The sequence below is a fragment of the Condylostylus longicornis genome, unplaced genomic scaffold (assembly GCF_029603195.1).
Source record: "Condylostylus longicornis isolate FDR11 unplaced genomic scaffold, ASM2960319v2 ptg000135l, whole genome shotgun sequence".
NCBI classification, from domain to species: Eukaryota; Metazoa; Arthropoda; class Insecta; order Diptera; family Dolichopodidae; genus Condylostylus; species Condylostylus longicornis.
In genome coordinates this window covers 16,249,615-16,273,810 of record NW_026578103.1, presented here as the reverse complement: position 1 = coordinate 16,273,810, position 24,196 = coordinate 16,249,615, and the positions used below count along the sequence as shown (strand labels likewise).

General features: G+C 23.8%; 3 protein-coding genes across 9 annotated transcripts; 1 reads left to right on the top strand and 2 right to left on the bottom strand.

Annotated features, from left to right (window-relative positions):
* Window positions 1-406: 406 nt before the first annotated feature.
* Window positions 407-6,340, bottom strand: LOC129615273 (uncharacterized). 7 transcript variants are annotated; one of them, XR_008697445.1, is made up of 6 exons: window positions 5,817-6,299; window positions 4,926-5,571; window positions 2,473-3,238; window positions 2,328-2,409; window positions 1,965-2,194; window positions 407-745 (listed from the first exon to the last, which is right to left on the bottom strand). XR_008697445.1 is itself a non-coding variant. In XM_055530398.1 (6 exons), exons 2-6 carry the CDS (start codon window positions 5,383-5,385, stop codon window positions 683-685), a joined length of 1,488 nt encoding a protein of 495 aa, XP_055386373.1. In that variant the 5' UTR covers window positions 5,386-5,571; window positions 6,190-6,340; the 3' UTR covers window positions 407-682. The 7 variants fall into 7 exon arrangements, 6 of the variants coding, with proteins under 6 accessions (XP_055386373.1, XP_055386372.1, XP_055386371.1 ...); XM_055530398.1 differs by having other exon boundaries at window positions 2,078-2,194; window positions 6,190-6,340; XM_055530397.1 differs by having other exon boundaries at window positions 2,078-2,194; window positions 6,177-6,328.
* Window positions 2,077-24,037, top strand: LOC129615276 (homeobox protein 13-like). The gene is made up of 2 exons (XM_055530403.1): window positions 2,077-2,218; window positions 22,404-24,037. Exon 2 carries the CDS (start codon window positions 22,515-22,517, stop codon window positions 24,027-24,029), a length of 1,515 nt encoding a protein of 504 aa, XP_055386378.1. The 5' UTR covers window positions 2,077-2,218; window positions 22,404-22,514; the 3' UTR covers window positions 24,030-24,037.
* On the bottom strand, window positions 7,915-10,447 carry LOC129615275 (early boundary activity protein 1-like). The gene is made up of 2 exons (XM_055530401.1): window positions 10,262-10,447; window positions 7,915-9,731 (listed from the first exon to the last, which is right to left on the bottom strand). The coding sequence occupies exons 1-2, from the start codon at window positions 10,286-10,288 to the stop codon at window positions 8,820-8,822; spliced, it is 939 nt and encodes a 312-aa protein (XP_055386376.1). The 5' UTR covers window positions 10,289-10,447; the 3' UTR covers window positions 7,915-8,819.
* Window positions 24,038-24,196: the final 159 nt, after the last annotated feature.

Genomic DNA, 24,196 nt, shown 5'->3' with positions numbered 1-24,196 from the left:
ATTTTTACGTTAATATTTTTAGTACATGTTATATTATTTTCGCTATAAGCAAATGCGGCTATTTAAATTTTGAACTAATAATTTTTAATACATTACATTATGGAAAAAATTATATACAAAGTTGCTTTTAGTATTAATAATTAACAAATATGTAATAAAAATCATGTTATTCAAAACTTTTATACATTTACTATGGCTCTTTACATACAGAAGCAAGTTAATAAAGTTAAAGTTTTTTTTTTTTTAATTTTAAGACATTTTCCTAAATACGAGTATATGACAAAAACTTAAAATTTTTTGTTAGATTATCAAAACAAATTGTTAACTTGTTACTTTGAATTTTCTTACATGTATGTATATTGTGTTATAAAATAATTGTTCAATAATATAAATAAACATACATATGTACATCTATCAACATTAACAGTATGTATTTCTTTGCATACATAAAACGACACATTCAAGTTTTCCATTTTTATATGTTCATTTTCTTTTTGAAATTGTATAAAATAAAATTTAAAAAATAATACATAATATGTATATTAATTTTTACAAGAGTGTTGTTACTTGTTATATATTTGAGTATTTTGTAACAATGTCTTATTAATTTTTTTTTCTTTTCTTTTTAGTTTTGAGAAGGTAATTATTTATTTAATTAAATGTTTATTGACCTGAGAAAATATCATGTATCATTGGTGTCATCTGATGGTATTAGAAGTATATCACGATTGTTTGTTGACAGATACTGAAAAATTAAGAGAAAATAAAAATAAATATTTTATTATACATATACATATATATATATGTGTGTATATATTATGGTATGTATATTAAAATTAATTAATATTTCATACATTTAGAAATATGTATATAGAACAAAAATAGCACATATTTACAATTTTGTATAATATATTTCTTTTTTTAATTTTAATTTTTTTTAAATATTCTTTGCTTAATCAAATAGTTCATGTAAAGCAGTAACTAAATAATTAACTAAATTGGTTTTGTTTTTTATAATTTTGAGTTTTGTAATGTGTTTCTTGGCATTATTTTCAAAACTTTTAAGCATTTTTATTTTATGTTGTTACTAAATTACTATTATTATTTTAAATTTTGTAATCATTTAAATAACTGTAGCTGTATCTCGCGTTACCAACAAGTAAAAGTTCTGTTAAATAGCTATATATTAGTGCTACTAATTTAAAAATATTTTGATTATTAAAAAAAAATTTATTTTTCGCAAGAGTTGCATTTTTAAAATATTAGTGTTTTCTTTGTGTAAAGAAAAATTAATAAAATTAAATTTTAGAAAGGACAAAAACTGTAAGTATTATTTATAGAAATTCTCGTTATTAAGAACTGTAACCTTTTATTAAATTTCAAACTAATTTAACCGAAATACATTGTTTTTTGTATTTTAAAGATTCTATTTAAATACAAAATATTTTTTTGTATTTAAATAGAATCTAATTTTGTATCATTATTATACATTATGTAATTAATGTATTCCGTATAGTAAATTACAAATAAATCGGAAATTTTATTTCAACAAATCTAATACGAATTCAAAAAAAAATTTTGTACGCAGAGTTTAAATTTTAAAGATATCCTTAAAACATTATAATGTATTATAAAAGTTTGCATTTTTCTGATTTGGTTATAACTCAAACCTAAAGTGCATCTATAGTTTGGATTAAAAATTTGTTTTTGTTTAATATCCCTTTCTTTTATTTAACTTTATTTTATTAATTTTAAATAGGGAAATATTTTCTATAAAATAAATTTTTCTGCTTTAAGTAGTTTATTTTAAAAATGCAACAACAATTAATTTTTTTTATTATATATGTAATAAATAATAATATTAATAAATATTAAACACAAAAACAAATTTCTTTTGTTTGCAAAACAAATTTTTGTAAATTAAAGCGCAAAAAGCAATCAATTTTGAACGCTTAAAAAGTTACTATTTTTTGTTTTGAGATTTATCATTTTGTCTATGTATGTTATATATATTATATATTATTATATATTTTTTTTATTTTAGATTTTATGTAAATAAAGTTGTTGGGGATAGTACAAGAGATGAATTTCCACTTTTAAGTATTCCCCGAACTAAAGCTAAATCATCTGGCGTCAATGCCCAACCACTAATTTGACCGATAGATTGTAATTCTGGACAACGATCTATCAAAAGCTAAAATAAATAAATCTTGTTAAGGTAAGAAAATATTTTTAATAAATATAATATGTCATAATGTTATAAGTAGGGGTAATTTAATTATAGGAATATAATAGGAATAATTTAATTGCAATTTAATAAGTCATACTTCAATAGATGCAACAGTTAAATTTGGTGCTGAAGTAAACCAAATGTCTTCTAAAAATTTAAAATTATATGGCACGAAAATACTGAAAATACAATTTAATATTATTAATTTTAAATAAAGTTCAAATATAATTTGAAAATTTCACCTTTCTAAATCTTCATCACCAAATATGACTGAATCAACTGCTAGTCTTCTTAACGATGTGTTATTACAGATAAAATGCTTTAATGATACCATTGATAATGGACTATTTAACATTTCTAAACCATGTAAGCTATCAAATTTTATTGGAATATTATATGTTAATTGATCCATCATATAAAAATCTAAATCAATTAATGATGGACATAATCTAGCTAATTTACCCAATTCCATGGTACCACGTCCTTTAATCACAGTTAAATGAGATAAATTTTTGCCAATATTTTCTAATAATTGCAATAGTTCATCACATTGAAATTTATATATTTTCAATTTTCTCAATTTTGTATATTTCAGTCTACTTAATATTCCTTCTTTTGGTGTATCCAAATATAATGTTTCTAAATTTGGGCATGTTGTAACAATTATCTCTAATTGTTCACCATCAGTATGTGTATCGTGTAAATATTTCAATTTTGATTTAAAATTTGAATCAACATTATCATAAACAAACTTTAATGCCTGCCCAACAAATGAATATGTGCCTAGAGTTTCCAAATTAGGACATCGTTCTAATAGCATTGCAACATCTGAGTGGCAAATATTTTCTTCTCCAGGCATACCAATATCTACAACAGTTAATTTTGCGCTAGATAAACCTTTGCTTAAATATTCAACACCATTTTCCGTAATGTCTGTTTCTCCACTGATATCAATTAAACGTAATTTTGAGCTGGATTTTGCAATACATTCTAACAGTTCGTCGTTCGCTAAAATAAAAAAATAGTGAATTTATAAGTAAAATTGAGAAATGAACGGAATATTTTAATTTATTATGAAAGTATAATACATATATACATATGTATATTTTTTTTCGAATTTGTGTTTAAAATATGTAAAGAAATTTTGTTAAAGTCCTTGTAAATTTTTATATAAATTAACTTGAGATTGACCTAAGCTATATGTATAAGTAACTTGAGCTATCCTAATTATTAGAAAAAATTTTAAGAAAATTCCGGAATAGTAATTTTAAATTTTTGAAAAGTTTAAACAAAATAGTGAAACCGTAAAATTTTTTTCGTCAAAAACCATGCTTTTTTCTTTTAATTAAACTATGTATGTAAACTGAATGGAGTTTGCAGTTCAATTCGAATTAAATTCTAGATTTGTTTGAATTTGGTTAATGCTCATCTCTTATATTATTTTCGCTCAAATTGCCAAAGTAAAATTTACTAAATCGTTTCTTATATACATAATTCAATTATTATTTTTATCAAAAGGCTTTGAACTTGAAAAAATTTTTTTTTTCTCATACATAAATGAAAATTTGTTTTTTTTAAGTATGCACTTATATGTAAATGATCGTGTCGACAAAATACATACATAGTTGAAATACGTGTAAGTTTAGCACATTGTGAGTTTTTACGTTATCTTTATTTATTATTGCTACTTTCATTTTTGAATAATTTAAATGAAGAAAATTACATTAAAATGTAAATTAAATTTAAAAATTATTTTCCTTCAAACATTGACATATTAGTATTTATAATTTTTGAGTGTAAAAACTAAGTTTTCTAGAAAAAAAATATTATAATCTACATATTTATGCCTACAAAATGAACTTTTCTTTTCTTTCAAGATGATTAATTGCATATTATTTTCAAACAAAGAAAAATTAGACGCAATAAAATTTATTTAAACTAAAAATAAAATTCTTTAGTTCTACTTGAATTAATATAATAAGTATATACCTTCTGTTTAGTTAAAGATTTGTCTATATTCATCTTAATAATCTAATGGTTGTTTAATATATTCAAATATTATTAGGAAATATTTTGTTATAAATTTATTTTTTCTTTAATATAAATAATGTTTGTTTTACTATAATCCGGATTCTATACTAAACGTAATAATTAACATCTAACTGCGCATTATAGTTTCTTTGTTAAATTACCATATCGAATTTATTTACGATATTAGGTAAATCTTACAATTGGAAATTACCGGTCATCATATTTTTTAAACATTTATGGAGAATGCAATTTTTATTTTATTACTTTTTTAAAATAAATAAATAAAGGAATATTTATTAAATAATTACTATAATCTTGTAAGTTTTTTAAGTAGTTTAACAGCAACAAAGCTCATTGTTTTACAAAAAATTTTCCATCAAATGAAAGATATGTAATTATGTTTTAATTATTTTTGTTATTATGATCAAATTAAGATGATTTGTTTTGATTCGGATAAGCAACACCGAATAATACATAAAATTTTAACTTTTATTTAAAAAAAACCCTTTTTACGAACAGTTAAAATTTAACACCTATTTACAAATGATGTTTTACCCTTTTTATTAGTAGAAATAGAATTACCTTGCACATTAAATGACATTATACAATGAATTACATATACATATGTATGTATATGTTTGCAAAAATAAAAATTGTTACTTACCAATATATGGTATATATAATTTTGTTAAATGGGGACATTTTTTAATTATTTCCATCATATAATGCATATGCTCTTCTTTAACCCATACACCTTTTAAATTTAATATTCTAAGACCAGCACCTTGAGCAGCAATTACTTGTAAAATTTTTTCATAATATGAAAATGGAAATATATCTGTTATTAATGTATTAACACCACCATTTAATAACATTTGTAAACATGTAAAACGCATTGATGCTTCTAAATAATCTGATGCTAAAATAACACGCAAAAGATCTTGATAAATATCACTTGTTGCACCAGCATCTGATAAATATGAATTGACTTCAACCATTGTTATTGTTACATAATCATTATCAGCGATACTATGTAAAGAAAAACCAATAGCTGAGACAACTAAATTTGCTAGTTCTGCTAGAGAACTATCACTTAATGAACGTACAGGACTTTTTTTAGCCATTTTTGTGCCTTTTTATTTGTTTTTCTTCCGTTTTTTTTTATTTTTTTTATTTTTGCTATATCAGCTTATTGTAATTAATAAATGTGAGTATTTTAAGTTTTGATGTTTTTATAAATTTAGGCGAATTTCTCTATTGTGATTTTGTTTTCAAAAATTTCAAATTTAATAATAATTTAAGTTTAAATGCTATATAAAAAAAAAAAAACAAGAAAAAGAAAACAAATTAATAAACAAAAATATAAAAATTTATGTTTTTGTTTTTTGTTTGAGTTTGGGAAAATAATTTCAAAAACAGCTGATTTTTATTTTTAAATTTTCAAATTTTCTTTTAGTTTTCTCAAAATAGAGAAAACTAAAAGAATTTTAGATAAATTGAACAAGAAAATGAAACTCTTTATTGTTTTTTATTTTTTATTTTATTTCCACGTTACATCACTCTAAAATATTTTTATTTAAATATTTTTTTAACTCTTTTTTTTATGTGTAAATTTTTGGTTCAAATTAAATTTAATTTTAAATAACTTTAAACTATTTATTTATGATTAGTATTTGAAATAATAAAATTTCCTTTTCAAATATTAGAATATGTATTTGATTTTTGGCAGAATGCCAAACATTTCATATTTTTTTCTTTAAAATTTTTTGATTTTTCGCTTTAAATCGAAATATTTTGCATTTTTGAATATTAAAAATTGTGATATTTTAACATTGTATTTTCAATTTTACTATATAGTTTAAATGTAATAAATAACATTTGAATATTAGATTTCAAGTCACTGTTATTATAATACATTTTCAATATACTTTATAACGTTATACGTAATTAAAAAAAAAAAGAAAAAAAATAATTAAAAATGATTTTCGCGAACCGTTCTTTTTGCGCTTTTCACGTTTGAATTTTAGAAATGAAACTGAAAATGAATTTTCTTCTCTTCAATTCATTCAATCGAATTTTTTTTTGTAAAAAAATTTTGCAAAATATACCAAAAAACTATTTATAAATATTTTTTTCAATTTTACTTCTTTCTCGTTCATTTCATTTCTCTTTATTTTTTTGTGTTTTGCAAAGTTTCGCTAAATGGGAAACTCTTTATTTTCTAATATTTTACGCTCTTGTTTTTCTTCATTTTTTGCAAAATAAACAAAGGAAAAAAAATTCAATAATTTTAATTTAATAATTTAATTTTAGATTTTGTAGTAAATAATTTTTATTGTTTTGTCTCCTGTTTTATAAATTTCGTGTATTTTATGCTTACATTATTAATTACATTTTTTTTATATATGCATGTATGCATACTATTTCTAATAAAAATACAATTTATTTTTTATTGTGACTTTCTACTATTATTTTGTCTATTGTTATTATGGTACGAATGAATACATTGGGGATATAATTAATATAGTATTTGTACATACAACATTCACTTATTTGCACATAGCTACATTTTTTATTTTAATATAATTCGAAGAATATTGTTGCCTCATGTGAAAAATTTTTACATTAATCCTCTTGATTTCTAGTCCATTATAAAAACAATAGTTCCGGGGATTAACATTTCTGAAATTCATATCTTGATAATGGGCAATTTAAAATGACTTTGTAAGATAAAATTTCAGTTTAATATTGTAAGAAGTTTTTTTAATCAGAGTTTGTGTTCAATACAGACATAATACCAATCGGCTAACTATCATCGCCGCATGAAATTTTTTGCTATTATGTCATTGTTTCTCTTTTTAAAGTTTTTTGAAGTTTTATGCTAGACAGACCTATTAAAACAAACTTTTTTAATGTTATGGTAAAGGCATTTTTGATCCATTAATATAGCCACATTTTTGATTTGGAAAAATAGCAACATTTTCAAAATAGCAGGATCTGGTATGATTTGAAATGATACTGAGTTCACGAAGTTCAGTCGTTCGTTATCATGATAAGGCCGCCCGAAAGGAATTTCGTTGCAAATTTGCATATCAATTTTCCTAATAGACATAGCCAAATCAAATAAAATCTACAATAAAATCATTTTGTGCAAAAAAAACTTTTGTGTTAGAACTCTTTGATTCTCATTAGAAGACATTCATTAATAAATCATAATAAACAATGAATATTATAACGACCTTCATCACGCAAACAAAAATATTAGAAATCGATAATTTGGAATAACTACAAGAATATATAAATATGAAGGATTGAACAATACCCAAATTTTATTGTCATAGAACTGATAATATGAAAAAGGAGTTATAAATTCTCATACAATGTAATGGTGTTTAATATAACTTAAAATGGGAGCTAAACATTGACATAAATCAATTTTATCAAAATAACTTCATATATTATATTCAGCAAAAACCAGATTAATTGGAAACTTAAAAATTTATGTAAGGGTATTTGCATATAAAGCAGTTTAAAAAATGTTAAAAAATGCATGTACAAAGGTTTCTTATATAAAGTGGGTAGTACAATCAAAGTAGATAAGAATAAATTAACTTCAGTTTTTTTTTTCATTTATTTTTGTTACATATCTGGTACTCATTTTAATTTTAAATGTGTATTTTTTAACATAAAACAGAAATTTTCTCTTAAATTTTTTAGTATTTCTTAGAAATATTTTTCCTGTTTTTCTGGATATATTCTTAAAAAAAAGTATTGTGGACTCACGTTTATAAATATAAAATCTCTTTTCGGTGTGTACTCGATTCTAGATTGAGTTTTCTATTCTCGCACGAAGGAATACTGTTTTCCATATTGAATTGCATTAGTAGCAGGCATTTTTTTTCTCATCAAAACGCATAACGATTACCAAATTTTTTAAATTTTGTTAATTCAATTTTCATTGTAAACAATCAAATTAATTGTTTTGTGTTTATAAACTGTTTTTGTCTTGAAGACTTTTCTCACATATTATGTAAAATATTGTAAATTATATTGAACCGAAACTTTTAAAAAAAAATCAGCATTAAAAGTAAAAGTTTTGGTTTTTCTTGTAGGTACAAAATTTTATTTTATAAGTTTGACTTTTTATCACTTCTTCACAATTTTCGCTCTCAAAAATAGTTTCTTTTACTAATCACAGTTCTTATAAACTAAAAATCTTATCTCTAAAATTAGAATTTTTTTGTTTTTTTTTGTTTCATGTTGCAAATTAAATTTTTTAAATGTTGAATATGCAAAATTAAAAAATATTAGTACCTTTAAATATTCAATTAAATAAATTTAATAAACCTATTATCAATTAATATATTATTTGCAAATATAATAAGTAATAGGTTTAAAAATTAAAGGTGTTGTCTCATAATTAATTGTATATTATCTTATACGATTTTATGGAACTTTTGATTCTAGAAAATGATTTCAGTAATGTAGAATAATTTTCATGTTCGATTTAGGAAGTTGTTATCTTTAAATTTAACATAATAAATTTTGCTTTTCCTTTTCAAAATGTCATATTATGTTTAAAATAATTAAAATTTTCTTTATTTGCTTGATATATTGTTGCCAATTTATCTCTTCTTTGTTGACGTTGTTTGTACATTTTATTTTCATCTGCACATTTCGTTGTTATAGCACTACGAATATCTCGTTCTGGTGCTTTTGAACGTTTTGTAACAATATGAATAATATCAGCAACTTTTTGTGGATTTAATTGATCTTTTAATGGTCTGCCACAACCCATAAATGCTGGTGACGGTTTACCAGTTAATGTATGAAATGCTAAGGTATCTCGATCAAATACTGTCATTAAAAGCTTACGTGTTGCAGCTGTTGGTTGATTCCAATTAATTAATTGTAATACTTTTTCTGGCACCAATGTACCATTTGGTCCAATTGGAATCATTTTTTCAATTTTTTGATTTGATTCTTTCTTTACAGTTGGATTTCCAAATTGATTATTATTCAAATTATGAATATTTTGTAATGAAAGTTGTGAAGTTATTTCAGATTTAATAAGATCATTTGTATTTGTTATTAGCGAATTTTGTAATAATTTACGTTTTTCTTCTTTTTCTTTTTTCATTGTTCGTAATTTTTCTAGCTTTTCTTCTTTATTTGTTAATAAATCAACACTTTCATAAATTTTTTCTAATGCTGTACGTTTTTTTAATTCCCATTGTTCAAATATTTCTAATTTAACTTTAATTAAATATAAAACTCTAGATGACAATAATGGTTGTATTGGATTATTTATTTCGAAATCGGATGTATCAATTGAGCAATCCATTCTAATATTATCATTTATTGGTTCACCAATATGAACTTTTTTTGAATTTGGTTCAATAATCGTATCATTTGAATTTTGATTTTGTTCTTCAGCATCAATAAAGGCTTCAAGTAAACGACGCTTTTTCTAAACGAAAATAAAGGTTTTATATTAGAAATGAAAAATTTTATTTTGAATAGTAAAATAGTAAAATTGAAATATTTAAAAGAAAATATAGACAAAAATTATATGGGGAGTTCGCAAATTTTGTAAGAATGTCATATAACATATTTTAACAATAAATATTTGGAAACCAACTTATTTATTCCTTTATCAAGACTAGATAATAGCAGCTTAATAAAATTTTGATCATAGTATTGTTAATTTTTAATTTAAATTGTTTGTTAATTTTTATTAAAATGTATTTTAATAATTAATTATTAAAATGTATTTAGATAAAAATTTGAAGTTTCTCATTTAATCTTCTTCTTAAACTTGTCGTGTCTTTGACAAATTATTTAAAAGCAAATTGAAATGAATGTATGAAATATTCGAAGCTCCTGTTGTATTTGTGTGTTCTCTAATTGTAAATTAGAATTCTAACTTATTTTTAATTTCTGAGTAAAACTTAAATTGAATGTTTTGATTTTTTTTTTAAAACAATATAATCAACTTACTGAAAATGCGGCCTTAATAATAGTCATTTTGTCCCCAATTTATATATTATAATATTCCCTTTATGCAAATAGCAAAAATGCTTTAAATAAATTTCAGTAACGAAAGAAATTTTTATATATTTTATTGTTGAACGAAAAACTTGTTAAACACCAACAAAAAATAATGTAAATTTTTGATTTAAATACTTTGACAGACACTTGATTAATGATAATATTTGAGATTTAAAACATCATTTTTATAAGTATATATGTACAAAATTCTCTCTTTCAATATTTTTCAATACTTGCCTGCTCAGCCTGAAATTTTAATGGTACCTACCATAATAAAAGTTTTATTTTTTCTCTATAAAAATATGCGAGCGTTTGAAAACAATGCGTTAAAACTATTTATATACCTACTTATTTGAAGGTAAGTGAATTCACTGATAATTAAACATGTGCTGAAAAGAGATTTACATTTTGCCATTTCTTTCTTAAACCTCTCCCTTCTCTAAATTTAGAACCCATTTAAGTATTATAAGATTAAATATATGAATGCATAGTTGTTGCATATTTTTGTTATTATTTTTAGTATTATCCTTTCCTTACCAGATCTTGAGCTCTGATACATTATTATTTTGTTTTCCAAGTATTTGTAAGAACAATGTGTGCCTACAAAAAATATGTTTTACCTGGTTAGAACCAATTGGTTTGAAATAACAAGATGAAAAAAAGAAAATTATTTTCTAAGGCAGTTTTTTTTTTAAGTTATGTAGTGACCATTTCATTTTACTGGCTAAAGATTAAGATTAAGAATAAAAATCTTTGTACAAATTTTAATAAGATAAGATTTTTTATTTATTAAAATCATATATTACGAAATAAATTGACTGAAGCCATTTTCAAATCAATGACACACAATATTAAATTTATAATACATAAATATACGTAGTTACTTAAAATTATTAATACTATTCATTCTATTAAATAATACTATTAAATAATAACTATTATCTTTTATTCGTATTTTTTGCATTCACAATTTAAATTAAGGCGAATTTTGTTTGAAAATTTTCGAATATTATTGAAAATCTTCTTTTAATATTGCAAGTTTTAAAAGGACCATATTAATGTCTTTTACGAAAAGCGGAGATGTCATGAATTAAAATTTCATAGAATATGGTCACCGTAATTCAACATTAAATTTTTATTTTAGAAATTTTTCAATATAGTTCCTTGATATTTTCGAATACATGCTAAGATTATAGCATACATATACAGAAATTCTCGGATGCATATTATTTGTATCTAATTTCTTATTCCACATTAGAGAAAAAAAAGAGAAACAAAACATTTAGGAAATTCGTTCAAATTTATTCAATTTACTAAATATAAAATTTACTTTGGAAAACTTTCTTATATTATAGCCGTCCATAAATCCATAATACCATACGACGATCAAAGAAGCTATCGTGTAATATTATGAATTTGTTCAGTTCATTTATGAATTGAAATAATTAATTGTGACGATAGAAAAATGTACATTCCTATTCATGGTTGATTTTTGATTTTATGCAATTATGTTTTTGCGTTTCAACAATAACTTATAGCTAAAGTAACAAAATTTTTACATTTAAAGTAAATAAAAAAAATTCATTCGAACTAGTGTCACAGAGCAAACACGATTAACTCGTAGTAATTCAGTTTTTTTGTTTTTTTTTTTAAATTGTTTTTTATCTTTGTATTCTTAAAAAAAAATCAACAATAAGTAGTTTTGGAGATTGTGTATGCAGGGATGAATGTTGTGTAGAAGTAGACATGTGGGTGTAATGACTTTCAATGAAAAATAAAAGATCAGCATGCTTATTTTATTTTATTTTTTTTTTTGCAATTACAGCATCAATTATGTTTAAATCTAGAGAAGAGATTCTCAATCCAAAAAAAAAAAAATTAAATTTTTTGTAGAATTTACACAAGAAAATGTTTTTTCCACTTCCTTTTAAACACTATTTTATTTGCATTTTTATTTTAGAAGCCAGGTGTTAATATTGATCTATGTTTGAAAAATACCTGCAATATGGAAAATTTAATGAGTAGACAAATTTTTAGTGAATTGTTTAATATTTTGTTGTTCGTTTGTTGAAATAATTTTACAAATAAAAAATTATATAACTTTGAACTCGGTTCGCTTCATCTAATAAAACAACAAATTTCATATGAAGTTGTTTATTAATCAGGAGAAAGAAAAAAAATTGTCTCTGTAAATGTCTAACATTCCTCAAGGGTCTCAAAATACAAAATCCACAAACATATTGTGGTTTCCTGAAAAAAAAAACTTAAAAGAAATTCATGCTACAGATAAGGGTGGTGTAATAAATTATGATAAGAATCATACTTTTAAGAAAATTATCATGATTCAAAAATATTTTGATTACATGTAAATGTAAAAGATTTTAAATTTCAATATATTACTACCAAATATTTGACTTTGTAAAATTATTTTATAAAAATCAAAATCCAAACACAGTTAATTTAGTGAAACTCCTTTATTATAGGAAAGTATACAGGCCAGAAAATTACAAATCAAGTTTAAAAAATTGTTATGTTTGACATTACATATGAGAAGGAAAAATACTTTGAAAAAATGATTTTTTCACTAACTTAACATATACCAATTTTGCATAATTTTTACGGTATTTTTTGTGTAGAACTAGAATCGTTGCATTAAAAATATTATTTTTTAAAATAAAAATTTTCAAGCTGGGACCTGTACTATTGCTGGGCACTATACTATAAAAATGCTATACTATTAAAAAAAATGCCTTTTTAAAAAATTTAATAGTAAAAACAAAAGTAAAATCTGGGTGATTTAAAAGGATCCGCTTATTTGAGGTAGTAAATATTTTTCTTGTATGTAAATATAATGAGGCGTAATGAAATTCATCTTGCAGATTCTCGACCATAATACTATCATAATAACGTATATGACTAATATTTTAAGACTAATGCAAAAATTTTAATTTTTGTTGTTTCTCCTTTTTAAATTGTCATGTATTTTCAATAAAAATTTTAATATCAAACTATTGCAAAACGTAAATTTTCGATTACCCATTTTTTAAGCACTCCATATAAACTTCATCAAATTCATTAAAAAGAATAATTGTCTCCTTCTCTAAAAATATACCCATACTACTTAACTAAATTTATTTGGATTCTAATCTGATCTTCATTCTATTGCAAAACTTTTGTTGAAATAATACATATACATGTATGTACATACGTAAATACTTGAAAATGCCTAAACTTATGCAATACGATATAGTAATAGGTAAATTATTTCAATAGAATATATTATTATCATAATACTTGTATTTGACGTTTCGCAAACAGTACAATAAAAAAAAACAATTTTTGTGCCATAGTGTCGAAAATATGCATAATTAAATATGGTAATATTGTCATTATTTTCTATAAATAATCGTTGAGATGGTATATCTTCTTATGTATATTGTTATATATATAGCTATACAATTTAGTTGTATATACATTTTCTAAAATTATTTGGGCATATCTTAGAAACTATCAAAGCTACAGCCATACAACTGCATACAAATTCCAAATTTATTCGGATCTGGTTCAGAAATTGTTGAAGCTACAATATCGACATTTCGCATAAACGAATGTAGTAATATTATTATTATTTTCGAAACAATTCATTGAGATTGTACGAGTCTTGTACGTGTGCAGGGCGAACTTGTAACGTAGTATAATCTCCCGCAGTAGAAAGGGGGTACAATTTTATGAAAGCAATTGCTCCTGGTAGGAAGAGGCTTCAAAGGAATGTTTAACCGACAAAATCCCTTTAAAATTTTTGGTTTTGGCAAAACGGTGTATCGACTTAAATTGCTATAGTTTCCATAATTATTAATCGCTTTAAAAAATTAAATAAGTTAAAAAAAAGAAAAAAAAAATACTAAATTTTTTGCAAAGTGGCCAATCACAAAAAAATTTACCCTATTCAATTTTTTTTCAAAATTTTAAAAAATTTTGAATTGGTCTTCAAATTACTTTTTAATAATTTTTTTTCACGAAACCCCGTTTTCGAGATAATTCGATTATAAATTAGACGATTTCCAGGAAAATAAATAAAGATCTAAATCGACTTAATAACGGGGAGAGTGGGGTAATAAGAAAATATGGAACTTTCTATTTTGTAAAATTTAATTTTCGTAATAATTTCCATTTAAATTTTAATATGTCTGTAAATTGCATAATATATAAAGTTTAACCCTCATTGTTATATTCTAATATTGTATTATAGTATGTTTTACGGTAATATGTTAAAAAATTTTTCTCATAAAATATAAAAATTTCATTTTGATTTAAATATTATGCAATTCTAATTAAAATTATCCAATATTTTGCAATAATATTGTGGCAGTAATTTTGATCTTTATAAACTAATAGATATAATTGCGAAATTTAAAATGTCCCCTAAAATTTAAACAACAAAATTCTATATGGCATAAAATAAATAACAAAATATGAACCATTAAAAGGATTCATAGCAGCATATAGAACATAAGGATATTTAAATGCAAAATGCATACTTTATTATCCGTAAAATAATTTTACCTATGTTACTCGTATTACTACATCCATCCATTATTTAAAGAAAAAAAAGCTAGTGCATATTTTTCGATATTATGTTAAAAAGAGTTTCCTTTTCAGAAAACTGGTTCTTCTTTTTTCTTCTAAGATTTTTTTTATTTCAAGAAAGTTGTGGAAATTTAATTGTAAATTGTGTATGTGGTGGTATACCGTGTATACCGTGTATATATTTTATAGCATGAACCATTTTTAAGGTTGTAAAATATTTAAATCTTTTTTTATTTCACATCTTTAAGGATATTTTATGGTTATATTGCCTTTTTTTCGGTTTTTCCAAAATTTTTTAAAGCATCTTGTTGAAAGTATTTTAAAACTTTTATATTATTTTACATGCTATTTAGTTAAATCCTACCTAAAATAAAAAATAAACTATTACAATTTATAACAGTTTAATTTATACACTGCACTTATGATATGTTTGTGTGTAAATAATTAAAGCGTTTAACATGTGTTTTGCATAATAATTTGCTTAAAATTTTAAAAAATTTTGATTTTTGAGATTTTTAAAAATTATTTTTTATATTTAGTTTAGAGATTAAGTGAAGAAATATTATTAAATTTTTTTAGTATAAATCGCTCTTGCTTAATTTGCCTCTTGCATCGCATATTCCCAAATAATGTTACTACACAGAAAATTTTAGAACTTAGCAAAGTCTTCACTGCTATGCCACACGGGAAAAATATTTTATGAATTTAGACTGCGATATAAGAGCAAAACTATGTTAGCAGCCTCAATATTCCTCAAAATTTGTTAATAAACTATTTAAATTTAATTCAAAATTTTGAAGAAAAAATGAAATAATTTCTCGAAACATGCCCAAAATTAATATGAATTTTTTAAATCCCAAAATGCGGTATCATTAAAACATTTCCTATATCGTTTATAATACTTAACTTGAAAATACAAAACGCTACTTATTTTATTTTTAGGGCCCTTTTCTTGGGCATTCACGTAGATAAGTGTCTAAATTTGTTCAATTCTTTCTGAAGAAAAGATCATGCAGGATGCAAAAGATCATGCAGGACGTAAAAGATCATGCAGAATTTGTTAGATCATAATACTGTTCCAATGAGGTTCGGGTTTTAAAATGCCATTTCCTCCATCATCTTTATTTTGCATCATCTACATTTCACATAAAGCTATGACAATATGGAATGATTTTTATTAAACTAAAATCCCTAAAAATGCGATTTTATTCCAAGACAACTTATGACTGCTTTTTATTAGTCAAAAAATAAAAATAAATTAGAAAATTTGAGAATTTAAATTTTATTTATTGAATGATTTCTTTTTATTCGATTCTGTTTTATTTTATACATTTTTGTTGTATCAGCACATTTTGTTGTAATTGATGCCCTAATATCACGCTCTGAAGCCCCCGTTCTAGTCATAACTGCATGTATAATATCAGCAATTTTCTCTGCATCTAACTGATTCTTTAATGGTCTTTCCCGACCAAAAAATGCTGGTGATGGTCGACCGGTTAATGAATGTGTAGCTAAAGTTTCAACATCAAATACATAACCTAATAATTTTCTTGTTGCTGCTGATGCTGACTCCCATGGTATTGAATTATAATCCATAATATCAATTAGAGTACCATGTGGTCCCAATTGCATAATATTGCTTCGTCCTTTATTTAATGATATATCAGATAAAATTGATGTTGATGAGATATTATTTTGATCAGGAGATGACGACAATAATGTAACATCAAATGATTTATCATTATCAGATTTTATTGATTGTTTATCATCATAATTATCGTATACCATGTCAGAGAACATTTTTGGTCGAATTTTTCTTTGTGATTTTCTAATTGTTGAATCATCATTATTATCAAATTCTTCCTCATCATCATCGTCTTCCTCTTCTTCTGAATTTTCGATTTCATTAACATTAGTATTGTCACAGATTCTATCTTCATCATTAGCATGATCACTATCATCGTTTTCAATTTTTATTGATTCAGTTAATTCTGATTCAGTGACACTACCTTCAAATATGTCTTCTATAATATTGGTAAAAAAAAAGAGAAAATAGAAATCAAATATTTAATATATTTTTAAAATTAAATTGAAATTTTTGTTTTCAACGAAATATTCAACTTACCCGCCGATTCAGATGTATTTGTATTTTTTGATGCATATCCTTCTGATGAAATTCTATCAGGACTGAAATTTCCACCATTATATCTTTCAGATAATTCATCAATAACAGCTGATAAACGCCGAAATAGAATTTCATGTTCTCTTTGTGAATTTTCAATTGCAGTGATTTTTGCATACATATCTGCTGGTAACAAACATTGTAGTTGAGCTTGTGTTCCAACAGCTTTCGTTAATTCTTCAAATCCGTTTATTTTATTAATATTACTTTCAATTTTTACATCTTTATTCAATTCTGATTCTTTAATTATTGAAGAATCGTCTTCATCTTTTTTAATTATTTTTTCAATATTTTCCATATTTTTCAAAATCGTTTAAAGGAGAAAACAATATATTTTTTTTAAATTTTATTTCCAATACTTTCAAATTCTTAATTCAAATTAACGAGAATAATTTGCATTGCTCGTATTTTATACACAGAATGTAGAAATTTGTTTTAGCGAACAGGTAAAAATAGTTTTTTAGGTAAAGGATTTTTGAATTTTAAAATTCTCCGGTAAGGATAATAAAATTCAATATGGGATGTTATAAACTGAAGGAGGCTACCTATTCAATTCTCTCATGTAAAATGACATGTCTTCAAAATACATCATATAAGATTTATTTTTATGGGCAGTTTCGTTGGAATTTTTCCCGAAAGTTATTGAAAATTATCTTAAATTAAGTAAAGTAGTGGTAGATATTATAAAAACTAGCAACTTTATATGAAACAGTCGTGAATTTTTTATTTTTATTTTAGTGCTTTAATTGAATGTTTTGCCTGAATGTGGTTGAAATTGTTAGCTGCAGCATGTTTTATGTATAATCGAAGATTGAATGTTCATTTTATTTGATGAAAGTAGCAAATTACTCATTTGCTTATGAAACATCTAGAATCTCATTTTATCTAGGAATCTTAAAAAAGGCGCTCTTTATTGGCATATAATAAATGTTCTGATACATACGTCTATTTTTTAATTATGAATTTTGTATAGAATTATTTCCGAAATATGTTCTTATAATACTTTTTTTAATTAGAATAATGTTTGCTACAATTTTTACTAAAAATATTTATTTCTTTGACTAACCCAACCATTCTCAAATTTTGTACAGAAATCCCAGTGGATTCGATGGTTTTTCGAGGGTTCGTACAATTTCTGAACGCAAAGGAGGTTTATTTCATAAAATTACCTAAGCCATAGAAATTAAATTTTATTGTTAGGAACACTAAAACCAAAATATTTCTAACATAAAAAATTTTGAAAAAGGTAGATCAGCTTTTATACAATTCCTTGGTATAAATTCGACCATTTCAGAAAATCTTAAAGTTTCAAAAGGAAAACTTGGAATGCAAATTACGATTATTGGGCTAAAATATTTCTAACATAAAAAACTTTGAAAACGGTTCACTTTATACGAGCTCTCACGCAAATTCTAGACACAATTGTTTATACAGTTTAATTACAAGAACAATTACAAGAATTATTTCAATGTATAAATATTATAAAACCGGCGAATTTTGGCATTCATTAACAAATAATTATTGAAAAAGACCGCAATCTGTTTAGGCTTGGCAGTAAAAATTCATACATTATTCAAAGGGCGTTAAGTTTTAATGGGTTGTTGTGTATTTCACTAGAAAGATTTTAATTGGGAGTATCATAGAAAGAAAATAAAAAGTTTTAACTATCAGCGAAATTATTTTATTTCTAGTATTTATCTCTTCGTTAATTTTGAACATATGCAAATAATTATATAATATTATTTACGGTTATGATTAATCTATTATAGTTTATGCCAAATCCTAGAGTTTCTAATGTCAATTTAAACCAAAATTTCAGAAGTTATGTGGCTATCTGCAACAAATTCCTCTTTGCATTTTTCACTTGATGGCATTCTTCCTTTTATCGAATAATATGAAATCGCGTATTCCAATGGGAAAAAATGTTAGGAAATCTGTAAAATACAAATAGGTTGCATTAAATTTCCTCTCCTTATTATCAAGTAAGCAAAAACAATGTATACAAAATTTTTTTATAATCTCTTTGCTTCCCTGAACAAGATTAATGGACCCAAAAAATATATTTGCTACCGTAGGAATCTGTAGTCTAATTCTGCGTTACAATAATAGTCTGTAGTCTCAAAAATTAAAATAAAAGAATGCGTATCCGATTTTAGTTAAGACATTGGTAATAATATTTTGGCCACATTTATTATGCAGATTTATTCACATCTTTTATGACCACATTTATTCACATCCTCACAGTGCATTTACCGATTTCTTATTTGATTAGAAAATTACATATCAATAAAAAAATTCATAGCGTATAAAGGAGTTTGACTTTCATATGTATTATTAATAAAACGGAATTTACATTCTAGAATCTTATTATCAACTTAATATCAAAATAATAATATCCATATAGCCGATCAAGTATTTGTAGTATCAAAAATGGAAAGTTACTTATAGAAAAGGTTAACTGATATACCAAAATATACATAGTCCTGCACTATATACATGTTATGTGCATCTACTTACAAAAGATAAAATAAAAATTCCTTTGATCTTAAAATTCTTAGAAACAAATTTTATAAAATGTTAGAATGCATATATTGTAGGTATGTAATTTTGTAAATATTTATGTTTTTCTTGAACTTTTAAAAACGGAAAATCTATTTTATACCCATAGCTATTGGACCTAATTTTCAAAGAATTTCAAAAAAAAAATCATAAAGGAATTTATTGAAATTTTTTTTGAGAATTTTAGAAAAAATCAATTGGATTAGAAAGAATTTCTAAAGTCTTACTCTTCAAAATTTTTATTAGTCTAAGATGTTGTTTACAACAACAATATTACAAAATTTAATAAAAATATTTAAAATAAAAAAGAAATTTTGTTCGTAAATTTTTTTTCTTAAACCTTATTTTATTCAACTACCTATACAGTCAAATAGTTTCTTTTACAATAGTTAAAAGGTAATTCAAGGGTAAAAAATTGAAGCCGGTTTCTTTAAGAATTCAATTCAAGGGAAAAAAAGAAAAAACCAACAATAATAAGAAGTATAAAAAATACAGGGAAACGACATATCTATATAATTTGTGTGTAGAGTAGATCTTTGTGTGACGATCACAATTTAGTAATTACAATTTTATTTTTTCCTTTTCTTATTATATGTACATCAATATGAAAATGTTTATGTTGTTAAAAAATTATAGTCGAAAAATATTCTTGCAAATGCTCTCGTACTATTAATAATACCAACACCACATTATTATAATAATAAAATTGGAATTCAAATGGGGGTAAATTTTTAATAAAATTGTATAGATAGAATTATGGTTAAAGGTGTGCTTGCATGTATGTATTTATGTTTTGTTAAATAATAAAATGTACATTCAGGTAAATGATCTGAACTAGAATAATAAAACAACATGTTCGAATTGCATGTATATTTTCTCTTCAAAATCTATATTCATAAGATGTTCATGATAAAAAATATAATTTTTCCATTTGAATTTTCAAAGGATGTCTATAACATTTTTTTATTATTATTTTTTTTTTTGTACATTAAAAATGATCCCTTTAAGTTCTTTGTAAATGCATGTGTATTAATTCCCATTTATAATATTATGATTATAAGTTTATTCAAGAATAGGAAGGGAATAAAAAGACAATATATATATGTATACGAGTATAGTATGTATATATGTATATTTACATGTATGAAAATGTTCGTATATGATACGAATGCTATGAGATATTATTCCCTTGTAATAAACTGAAATACCAAACATACATTTTTATGTTATAGCCAGCCATATAACAGAGGAGAGAATCATTCATTCTATTATATTATTGTAATGAACAATAAAAGTATAAAAATTGCGCTAATAATTCTAGCTATATACCTGTATAAATAATATATGTGTATAGGTTTTTATAGAGTTATAATATTACAAAAAATTAATGTAAGGCTTGGACATTGTTTTTTATTGCTCTCGCATCTCTTAGAAAATATTTGCTTCTCAATCTTAGCTTAAAAATTGGTGTCAACTGCTAAGTTGCTATTAAATTATCAGTGATTTTCTAAAATTTTAGATTTTATTAAAGTATAAATTACAGTCAATAATTACAGTCTTATAGGTACAAAATTTGAAAAACTTATTATAATAATTTTAAAATTTATTTTAAAAATGAATTTATTATTCTTTTACACCTGGTTATATACACTTTCTATCCCTTCCCATAAGAATATACCTTTATTATTATGAATAATAGAGAAATTCATGATCTTTTAATATATAATAGGCTTTGATCCTCTCTCATATACACATACTGGCAAATTATTGATATTATCGCATATGTGTTTGTGTAATGTGTATGAATTTACATTTAAACATTATATTTTTTAATATATAAACAAAATTTAACGCCGCTTGGAATTAAATTTCAATTCCTGTTCAATTTATACTAACGTAACAGTATTCCTTGTTCTTTTAAAAATTTGTATATTTTATATTTAGTTTGTTTTAAGAATTCTAGTTGAAATGTTGTTTGAACGATTTTCTTTTTTTATAAAGGAATAAAAAAATTTGTTTTTTTTTTGCAAAAATATTAAATTGTATAAAGAGTAAATTAATTGTAAAGTATTAAAATTAAAATAAAATTTTAAATTTTGTATAAAAATCATGTTAAGCATGGAAGTAAGTATATTCTTAATGGCATAGAATTTGTTTTAATATTAAGAAAAAAATGAAATTTTTAATGTGATTCAATTAAAATCATTTTAATTCTAATTTGATTTAGAGAAAAATCATATTTATAGAAATTGTTTTAAGAATTTATTATAATTATAACTTGTTAAATTTTATTGTGATTTTTTTAATTGAATTAGAAAATTCCAAATTTTAATTAATTTTAAAAATTTAAATAAAATTAGAATTAAAGAATAGAAATAGCTTTTAAAACTTTTAACAATCAACATTTTATTATACCCTATATACTTACCTACTTTTCAAAGACTTGATAAATTAGCAGGAAATTTCATGTAATGTGATTGGATACGTAAATTTATATTTTCGGAAATGGTAGAATTTTATTTAGTAGATTTAGTGAAATTCTTAAATTAGAAATATTAAAAAATTATACATACATTTTTAGTTGTGTATATTAAATTAACAAAATGTAATAAGTACTTTACATATTTTAAAAATGAGCTGATATTAAATTTGGGTCAAGTTTTCATTTTTAATTAGCAATTCGTGTACAATAAGAAAAATTTTATATTTTATAAAGAAAACTAAAATATCTAAAAAACTAATTCATTTTTCTTTTTTTTACAGCAAGCCGCTAAAAGAAAATTCCTTAATAGAGAAACTTATCAACCCAATTATAATCATAATAATCAAAAAATTTTAGTGGACAATGCAACTAATACAGAATGTCAAAAACCAATGATGTTAAATGCTTGGACTCAAACTGAAAGTGATGATTTTAAAATAAAAATTACTGAAAATAATTTGATTGATGATTTACAAGATCGTATTCGAAAATTAGAAGAAATGTTTAGATCACAATCTATTCAAACATTGTGCAATGAATCACAATTAAATCAGTCACAACAGCAACACCAACAGCATTCTGGCACATCAAATTGTATTAATGGCAAAACAATTCAAAATCAATCATACAAGAAATCACCATTAAAATCAAGACAGCCCGGGAAAGCTACATATAAAATAGTTGCTGGTCCAGCAGGTATGGAAATTATTGAACCAATTGAAGTAGAATATGCTGAAGAAGATGGAACATATTTAGATCATGATTTGAATAATAGTAGCGATTCAAATCGATTAGAAATTTGTATACCAAAGGAAGAATATCCGAACAATGAGGAAAATCAATCAAATATTGGACAAATTTCTCAACATCAGCCTAATATTCAAACATATACCATTCATGAATATGCACAGCAATCATCAATTGAACAAAATCAAGGTATACAATTGCCAGGTCCGGCCAACCAACAACATATTCAAACATTACATAATACACATAATCAACAACCACAACAACAATCTTCTCAATTATATCAAACACAAATAAGTGATACTTATCATACCATTAATCATTCACAAAACCATCATCATCATCATCAACAACAACAAGCAGATCAATCGGTCGAAAATAATAATAGAAATTTACAATATATTTCGGTGGTACATTCAAACATGTTGGGGAATTCTAATACTAATCATATTCCACAGCCACAAAATGTAATTATTGCTGCACAACAACAACCAAATCAGCAAACACAACAACCTTCAAGTATAAGTCCTTTATCAATAGATTCAGTAAAATCTATTCGACAAAAATCAAAAACTGATGTACGACAATATATTTCAAGTCAAGAGAATTTGCACAATGGTTCTGGACCAGAAATAAGTAATGAAGTTACCGTTCCAGCAGTATCGTCATCATTTGAATATAAAAAAGAACCATTTGTTCATGAAAATGAAAATGGTCGACGTTCCAGTGTTGGATCAAATTTTATGCCGCAACAATTAAATGAAATTGAGGTTTCTTTAGGGCCAAATAATACAAGAATACCGGCAGCAGTTTATGATTCAATTGATTGGGCATCAGTTACAAGTGCAACACGAAAACTTTTAATAACGATATTTGATCGCGAAACATTAGCAACTCATACAATGACCGGTAAACCATCACCAGCATTCAAAGGACGTGACCTTCCATCTAAACATCAACTAAATCCACAAGCTGTACAAGATATCATATTTGCTGTAAGTCGAAAATGTAATGTAGCTGAAAAAGAAGTTCGAACTGCGATTACAACAAAATGTGCAGATGAAAATAAAATGCTAAAACAAAGAGAGAAAAAACGACGAAGTTTACAAGAATCGAATAAGGAAAATTTGAGTAAGACTGGAGCAATTAATCGAAATTAAGAGTTGAAAAAGTGAAACCGAAGAGAAGACTAGCATTAAATTTGGATTTTTAAAATATTTAAGTACAAAATGTATTTCTTATTTCCATTCCATAAAATGTTAATAAATTATTATTAAATCTTTTAAGCAATTAATTTTCTGTCCGTTCTTTTCAATAATTTAGAAAA

Excerpts from the sequence above, each read along its gene's own strand:
- LOC129615273 (XM_055530398.1), bottom strand. The coding sequence starts at position 5,385 with ATGGCTAAAAAAAGTCCTGTACGTTCATTAAGTGATAGTTCTCTAGCA. Across the intron at positions 2,195-2,327 it reads TAACTGTTGCATCTATTGAA|CTTTTGATAGATCGTTGTCC; the intron begins GTATGACTTATT and ends TATTTATTTTAG. Across the intron at positions 746-2,077 it reads AAAGTGGAAATTCATCTCTT|TATCTGTCAACAAACAATCG; the intron begins GTACTATCCCCA and ends TTAATTTTTCAG.
- LOC129615276 (XM_055530403.1), top strand. The coding sequence starts at position 22,515 with ATGATGTTAAATGCTTGGACTCAAACTGAAAGTGATGATTTTAAAATA.
- LOC129615275 (XM_055530401.1), bottom strand. The coding sequence starts at position 10,288 with ATGACTATTATTAAGGCCGCATTTTCA. Across the intron at positions 9,732-10,261 it reads TTATTAAGGCCGCATTTTCA|AAAAAGCGTCGTTTACTTGA; the intron begins GTAAGTTGATTA and ends ATTTTCGTTTAG.